At 40.7% G+C, this 8,745-nt stretch overlaps 1 protein-coding gene across 4 annotated transcripts in view; it reads left to right on the top strand.

Annotated features, from left to right (window-relative positions):
• Nucleotides 1–8,745, top strand: part of mdga2a (MAM domain containing glycosylphosphatidylinositol anchor 2a) — a 215,662-nt gene that overhangs the window by 191,192 nt on the left and 15,725 nt on the right. For all 4 annotated transcript variants that reach the window (XM_016661297.1, XM_016661296.1, XM_007573241.2 and 1 more), the window contains exons 13-14: nt 4,524–4,544; nt 7,454–7,609. In XM_016661297.1, the coding sequence (XP_016516783.1) occupies nt 4,524–4,544; nt 7,454–7,609 (177 nt within the window). The remainder of the gene's footprint in view (nt 1–4,523; nt 4,545–7,453; nt 7,610–8,745) is intronic.

Below are 8,745 nucleotides of genomic sequence, written 5' to 3'. Positions count from 1 at the left end.
AAAGGAAATTAGAAGATCGGACGATCGGAAGATCCATTATGGAGATGGTAGGTTTTGGACGGGCGATGTGCCCCTATTGCAGGTGGGAAATCCTGGTCCTGGAGGGCCGGTGTCCTGATCCAACACACTTGAATCCAACAGCTGAATCACATCCTCAGTGCAGTCAGGTTCTCCAGAGTCCTGCTAACGACCTCATTATTTGACTCAGGTGTGTTGAAGTAGGGACACATCTAAAAGTTGCAGGAGACCGGCCCCCCAGGCCTGGAGTTGCACACCCCTGATCTATTGCATAAGCGATACTGAAGAACGTCTGCTATCAATAACGATACAGGGAAGAAGCTTTTTAGTTATCTTGCTTTGCTAGCAAAGTCGTTAGCTAGCAGCTAGCTAATAGCACATTAACAACAGCCTAATGTCTGTATGATAAAAATACTGAATAGATAGATAAGAACAGTTTTTCCTCACCTGGCTGTCTCCTCCTGCTCAGTAATTCTTCAGAGAAAGGCAGACGCAGAGGCCTGTCAGTGTCGTTACCTCTCTGCTTAAGCCGCTAATCTGTGCTGAAGCAGAAACAATACGTTCAACGTTTTCCGCATCTGACAAGTAGTAAGTCTACTCCATTTTATTCACCAAAAACATTTTTTTTTTTTTATTCACTAAAACCTGTTCTGTAATCTGGAACATTCGCTACGTTGAGCTCCAGTTAGCCGCCTTACCTCAATGCGGGAGAGCCAACTGTGTCATGCGTCACGGGCAAAAGGTCAAAGCTAACAAGGTGACCGTAGGGCTTATTATGTTGTACAAAAAAAACAAAAAAAAACAACAAATAATTTTAGTACATATTATATGTCAGAAAATTGACCAAACGGGCACTTGGGGGCAAGGAGCAATAGGGGCAGGTGCTCAAGCACCCCTAGCCCACCCCTCTGCACGTGCCTGGTGAAGTGACAGAAGAGCCCGAGCGGTTCTTCTCCATAAGGGCATGAAGCTGCAGTCACGGAAATGTCTGCTGCTTTGTTATACAACCGAGGTACCAGTGGGCCGGGATTCCTGCCAAGATGAAGTCAGCGCTCGTATCTGAAACTGCCCTGATGGACCGGTGTCCTTTGGCGGTCACTGAACTCACTTTGTGTTTCAATCAAAATTAGGCACTTTGGATGGAAGTCAATCATGCTCCAGACAACAGTCTGTCCTGTCCTCTCCGCTGGTAAAGAACACAACACGGGTCAGCAATGCACCCGATACAAATGGATGTTTTATGGCACCGCTGCACGTTAGAAAACTTTCACCAGGATTGATAAATTGTCTATGGAATAAATGGAAAGTGTGACGATTTCAAATGCTGTGTTGAATATTTTCTAGCTCTTATTGTGCTCACAAAGGATACAACAAAGTCTTTTAGTTAGTGATGTACTCTCTGACCTCAGTATTCTTTCTTGTGCCGTGTTACATTAATAAACATCTGAGGTAATCAACAGAAATCCTGTCGCATTGACGTAATCTCTCTTCATGACAAACTAATTTTCTTTTTTTTGTGTGCTATACCTTGTCTTAATAAGGGATTTTTGGTGTTGGCTTTGTATTTTGAGTCTTTTTTTGTGTAAGCATATGTTCTGTTTGGTGATTGATTTTTTTGTTTTTCCTTTTTGGTGTTTTATTGGGGGGGAGGGGTTGTCATCCCTCCAGCTTACGGCTCAGTGTCCGGTTGGTCCCACTGTTTATTTCACCAGTAAATCAACCCACCTGTTCTCCATCACTAATTACCCACCATAGGGTTTACATTACTGGCTTCCTGCAGCTCATTGCCAGATCCCCCAGTTGCTGCATATTTTCTCCCTCCTTGCAGACAGCAGGTTTCGTGCTTTTCTAGTTTTGCTTTGGGAGTTTAGGACTTTGTTCATTCAGACACATTTGTTACCAAGCTGGACATATTCTGGACTTGTGCTTCACTGGTAACAGAAAGTAAATCTTCACATATGTAATGTTCAGTAGCCGAAGGGTTTAAGACCTATATTTGTTGTTTGGCTTCTTATTTATTTATTTTATTTATTTTTCCATGTTTCTTGGTGTATTATATGAATACGCTGGTCGCTTATGTGCTCTAAATAAGATGCACAGATTATTGTTTGATTGATTTTATGAAATCAAAACATCAAAGTAGGCAGGTTAATAGAATGTGAAGATGTGTTTTTTTTGTTTGTTTTTTTTGCTTTTAATTATGGTATCGGTTTGGTTCAGGCAAGATTTAATATGTCCTTGTGATAAAAGTTCTTTCTTCCCATTATAGATATTTTTAATGCTTTCCTCCATGCGTTACTATGGTTACACCCATTATCTAACAAGATAACACATGGGTTCTTCTTGTAAGGGGATTTCAAGCACCCTGTTGAAAGCAGAAATTGTTAGAGTCTAAAAATCAAACTCCTTGGCTGCAGATGTTTATATTTACATTATTATGAATTCATATAATTCCTGTTAAATATATGGACAAATTTTACTGTATCAAGAGTTTGGAATTTGCTCTCTTATACGATAACGAAATTAATTCTTTAATAAAAAAAAAAAACATGCATTCCTGAGGACGCCTATAAATTTGACCATATGCTCTCAGGTTTTAAATACAGAAAAACAATTGGCTCAAACATTTATAAAGATTCATGCAGTCTAAAGATTGGAGTAGCTCTTCGGCGTAAAAGTATTACATTTTTGTCTTTAATTCATATTCCGAATAGTTTCTCTTTTTTTTTCTTTTTTTTACGATAGAAGTTAAATTATCTGTGCGTATGTGTTTTGGAGAGAGCGCTCGCACACACGACAGTAGCTAAAAAGCCTCGGGGCCCTGCTCACTGCTCAGTTTGAGTTCCTCAGTGGGGGGAAGACGCTGCTTGAGCAGACACATTAATCTGGACTCGGGCACAGAGCATCAGCCAAGAGAAGCTGCAGGTAAGAAATATGACAACAAAACTACTTTCTTAACCGCAGAGTCGGAAAGAGGAAGGAGGGTGAGGAGAGAGGGAGGTAGGGAGTGCAGGAAGGATTTGGGAGGAGGCGGGGGAAGAAGAGGCAGGGGGGAAAGGAGGCTGAGGGGGGAAGAAGTAAGAGAGAGGCTGAGATTTGTCGGAAAACTCTGCATCCTCTCTGCAAGCCTGAGGCTGTAAGTTGTCTCTTAAAACATTTTCTCCGCCACAGCTCGGATGATTTCCTGCCCTTCTGTAATTTGTGTGCCTTTCTGCAGCCCAGTGGGTTCAATAAATAAAAAAATAAAAAAAGCTGTGATTGTTGATATGCAGGTGTCTTTGGCATCATATATTATTATGATGAGGACGCAGAGTAAAAGTGGGTGCTCTCATGCGGTGTTTTTTTTATACTTTTCTCTATAAGGTTTTTTCTTTTCTCTACAAGTAACATACATTTCCATTAGCAGCATAATAAACAGAAATGACTACTCGAGTTACTGCTTTAAAAAACATTCCAGCATTTCAATACTTCTCACACTTCAATGCATGTTTTCCTTTGTAGGAATGATTTGTTGTTGCCTCCTTTAATTGGCTGGATTAAAATCAATTCCTCCCTTGCACAGAAAGGTTTCATAAATCACACAGCAACATGGTTTTTTTTTGTAGCAAAGCTGATGTATCTCATCTATTCAGCCGGTCGGCGATCGATCACGAAAATGCTCATGAATCTTCCAGACAGGTTAAATGGTATTTAATCTGCAAAAAGTGAAGTGCCAACTAACTGGCTTGTGCTCTGTATGATGCCCTTGACCTTTATGTGTTTGCTTCGGCGGTAGCCTTTTAAATTATCAATGAGGAGCGCGCTGAACCGTGCTGCAGGTGAACGAAATGCAAACAGAATCTCACCGAGACCCAGGTACATTTAATCTACAAGTTTCTAAAACCACGGCTTTTGTAAACACAGACGAGATGTTCCATGGAGGTGATTAGCTGCCACGGTTGCGATTATTAGTCATTTTTAAAATTTATTGGCTCCTTAATGGACGTGTAAAACAGGCTTAGCTTTCTAAATGGAAGATCACCTTGGACGAGAACATCAGCAGCGCCGGTAAATGGCAGTAATGACAACCGGCTGCGTTATAAGCTTATTAATGCGATCAGGCCGTCTTCCTAATCCTTTCTTTTACATTAGATAACAGTCGGGGAATGATTACTGCCATCTTTTCTTTCTGAAATCTCAAATATCTTTTTTTTTCGCTCTACTCTGTAATCATCGCGTTAAGTTGAGAGGGTTGCTGCAGCCCTCTTTTTATTGTTCATCTGTTGTGATATTATACTTTCAGTCATTCATGGGCTGAGTTTTACATACCATCACTGCTCCAGCTTTGTACATACGTATCCGTGCATCACTCTGCACTCGATTCTACCGTGAATCACAAAGTATTTCACAACTGGGTGCTTCTACTTTCTGCATGTCTGTATTTTTCTTTTATAAATGGCTCATGTGTTGACAGACTGCCGTGATCTTCTGTGCTAACTCGTGTCTCTGGTGATTCTCTTCCGCAGCTCCCATCAACCCTCACCTGAGTAAGTAGCATTTTCTCTCTACGTTTTGCAAAAGAGTGTGTAAAAGCATTGGCATGACTAGACTCTACAGTCCTGATGATCCTAATGATTCTAAATATATCAAACAAGGCAAGATTTTACTAATATCTGGGGGGAAACTAAGAATGAGTTTTTAATCGCATTCCACATTGTGAAATATCCCAGTTTAGGTTTCAATAGTCAATGTACTGGGAGATTTTTATACCATATCACCTTTTCTTTTAAGATGTGACATGTTTAAAAAACTGATTGATGTCTCATTTTGATATCTCAATGTTTGTCTCAATCTAAAATAATCCTAATGCCAAATTTAAGATGATAGATGAGCTGATCAAATGGAGTCAAACCTCTGAAATATTCATTACTGCTAGCCACCGAGCAAATGCTAACTTCAGCGTCGTCAGCAACTAGCAGTCAGTCAGTAGTGGTATTTTCACATTGATTGAAATATAGTCTGTTATTTTTTTTTTTTACGCTACGTGCATTCTCACTGTGTTTGCTAATCATATTTCATCTGTCAGTCATTCAGTTTGTTGTTCATTCTGCTGAGTTTCCAAAGTCTGATTAAGAGAGACTGAGGCTCTTTGGATGCTTTTGTAAATGAGTGTTTTCAGAAAACTGGAGGAGAAGTTTTTATTGGTTGAGGCTGTTGGCACGTCTCAAGGACTGGCTCATTTATTTTTTCTTTCTTTTTTTTTTTACAAAGTTGTAGCTATGGAGCTTCAGTCATACACAGAACTGGGTGTCGAACTTAAAGCCACTCGTCTTCATATCAGGGCCCCTGATATTAACTCACATTTACTTCATCAGACAGTCACAAGTTGACAGCAACTAGATAACAATGAAGATGTCCCTCTCACAACTCCTAATTATAATATCATTGCACCTTTATTAAATCCAACGGAGAACTACTGGTTTAACAGAAAATGATGCACTAATTGCAAAACTTTCCAAGAAAAAAATTCAATGATTTGTATCTTATAATCTGTTTAAATTTCTTTTTTCCTCTTTGAGTTTAGTTTAGCTAGTAGATTCAGGTTGTGTGAAAGGTTGAGTCATCTGTAAATGTAGTTCAATGTAGTTTCATAACCGGATAAATGAGTTTACCACAAAACAGTGTTGGATGGTGTGAATAATCCATGAGGGAAATTAAACATTTTGGATAAAATGTTTGTATTGTTGTGCATATTCCCCATTCAGTGAGTTTTGATTGTAATGTTTTGTCTCATTTGTTGCGCGTTTTTACACAAAAACTTTACAAATTCACTTTATGTGTCACCCGAGAATCCTAATCATTGTCTACTGTATTGTGGTGAGCTGCCGTGCGTTGCTGCTGTTATATATTTATATGCAGCTGATTTATATTTTGGTGGGTGTTCACGCAAACACCGCCAGCACAGAAACAAACATCCTAATCACCGGCATCATTATCCAAATCCCTGTAGGAGACTATCTTACCTGAACGCCTCCATTTACGACCCTCAATCCCTCTACCTATTCTCCGAATCTTCGCCTCTCTCTCTGGCACGGAAGGCAGAAATATTTCGTTTAGCTCAGAGCGGACGGGGGAGTTAATGTCTCGCACCAGGCCTACATTTAAATCTGTGCGCCTGCGAGGAAAAAAGTTAAGAGTGCCTGCGAACGCAGCTTTGTCCTCTCCGTCTCTCGCCTGGCGCTCTCCCGGCATCCATGCCCTCTTCTCTTCTTCTGTCGATCCACCCACCAAAGTACCTCCGTCGACGTCAGCTCCATTACCTGAGCAAAAGCTCCTGCTCCTCACAAGGTCAACTACTCCAAGCTGCTGCTGGCCACGTTTTAATAAATCAATGAATATTTATCAGCTCACATGGCCACATCCTGCATCTAAATGCTCCCGGTTTACCGTCTCTTTGAGGACGCTGCTCGCCGCTGCCGCGTCCTCTGATTATGTGTTTAGCTTTGTTTGTTTTGCGGATTAAATGGAGGTTTCGACACCGCCGATCCCACTGCTCTGCCCTCATTAAACCAAAACTCTGCCTTTTTTTTTCTCTCCTTGGTTATTTTTTTGCGTGGGATTTCTGACTATTCATTAGCATTTCCACTGTTAGACGTTCCCGTCAAAGTGACCCTTCATAACCTCATATAAGAGTTACAATTACCCTTTCATTCCATTTCATTCTCTCAGCACGCTCCACTTTAAAAAAAAATAAAATAAAAATTGCTGTCAAAGGGGCACGACGAGGTGCGGAGGAAAAAGCAGAGCAGGGCGTTTGGTGGCTCCACCTGCGGAGCACCTCGAGGATGAGGTGTGATTGAGATGACGTGGGTTTCCAAACCGATCACACACAGAGTGTGTGTACAGATGAAGCCTCACTGGGCCTCCAAGGACAGCCGTCTCATCTTTTTACCCAGTGATGTTAAAAGAACTGATTTTAGCTATGTCGAACCCCTTGCAAAATCTGTAAAAATAATGTTTTCACATGAGACTCATGCATAGTTGAATATTTTTCTTTGAGGCCTCAGTAATGACATGCCTTTTCGCTCCCACACACACACACACAAACACAAACGCGCTTTTCTGTAAGTTTCTCAGTAACACATCTGCATCAGCTCACTACACCGCCTGCCACCGTCAGGAAAAAGGTTGAAAACGTTGAGCAGCGTGTTCTCTGCAGTCAAACAGAGGTCAGGTCTTAATTTAGAAACCCTTTGCACCACGTTTCATGATGTAATTAGGACATAGATTGTTGTATGTACTCCTGAGACAGAGACACTACAGGAAAGCTCATAAATATACAGCAGGCGTCTTGCAGCTCACACGCATCGCTGTAGCTTCCAGGCAGTTTGTGCTGTCCTCCGCTCTCTCTTTGCGATGACGCGAACGCCCGGGTGTGCTCTCTGCCAATCTCCAGGGGAGTTCCACTGCAGCTTTGAGGAAGAGCCGATCTGCATGTTTACCCAGGACAAGAACGATGATTTTGATTGGACGAGGCACAGCGCCGCCACCCGGGACACAAAGTACACACCCAACACCGGCCCCAGCGCGGACCACACTGGATCCAAGCAGGGTGAGTGGTTCGAGTTTTGCCCATTCGCTAAGCTTCTCTCGCCAAAAAGTGATTTTTTTTTTTTTACACTTGATGAAAGGAGGGATGTTTGCAAACTTATCGATTTGTATTAGTATAATTCTTCACACAGTGCAGTGTTTTCTATAAAGTCTGTGAAAGGTGATTTTATTTACAATAATCTCTCAACAGGAATAGTAAAGAAATCGTTCAGTTTCACTGCTGTGTTTGCTTTTCTTCATAACTGTTTAATCTAATTTAGGCTGTGCAGACGCGTCACCGGGAAGCCATAAAAATGCAGCACCGAGTTTGTTTGAGTGCTGATTTTATTTTTGACTACAGCATCCTCCGTGCACTTTTAACCGCTCACTGGGAGAGTGCAGATGAAACCACAGAACTGCCTTCCAGGTCATAAATCATGACACATTTCAGATAGATATGCACATATTATAGCTGGGGTTTTTGTTGGTGGGGTAAAAAATTAATAAAGTGCTTCTGCTCATGTCCACTCATCATCACTTCACAACAAGCTCGCCGCTCCGACACAGACAGAGCCTCAGAATACACGATTAAGACTTGGAGTCTGAAAAGAAGTGATGGTGTCATAACCAGCACCTCCCTGAAAAGTTCAGACTTTTTATTTCTAGAAATTCAAAACGGTTGCAAAAGCCAAGCGTTCTTCTCTTGCTGTGCAGATCTTTAGCAATGCTGATCATCAGAAGAAAATAAGACATTCACTTCTTACTAGCTTTTTTTTAGGCCTTACAAAGTAGATAATTGTAAGTTCAAAAGTTTTTGAAATGTTTTTTTTTTTTTCTCATTCTAAACATTTGAGTGAATTTTTGGTGTCATTTAATCCCTGAGAATATATTTGCTTAGATTGACAGAACACATGAAAGGTACAGCAGATATTATTACAAAATCATCCAGTAGAAATTTGTGGAAAAATTCTACTCTATGACAAAACTAAACTTTTTATCCTTTAAAAAAAACATAAGATGAGTTTGTTGAACCAGATATTCAATTGAAACTGAATGTTTACACTGTATATAAAGTCTCATAACCTTTTTATTTTCCCTTTCTGACATTAAATCGGGTTAACTTTTTTATTTTAGATCTGTTGAAATTATGCATATCCA

The sequence above is a fragment of the Poecilia formosa genome, unplaced genomic scaffold, assembly GCF_000485575.1.
Source record: "Poecilia formosa unplaced genomic scaffold, Poecilia_formosa-5.1.2 Scaffold321, whole genome shotgun sequence".
Classification (NCBI taxonomy): Eukaryota; Metazoa; Chordata; class Actinopteri; order Cyprinodontiformes; family Poeciliidae; genus Poecilia; species Poecilia formosa.
Note: the sequence above shows the minus strand (reverse complement) of the source record. Positions and strands in the feature narration are given on the sequence as shown.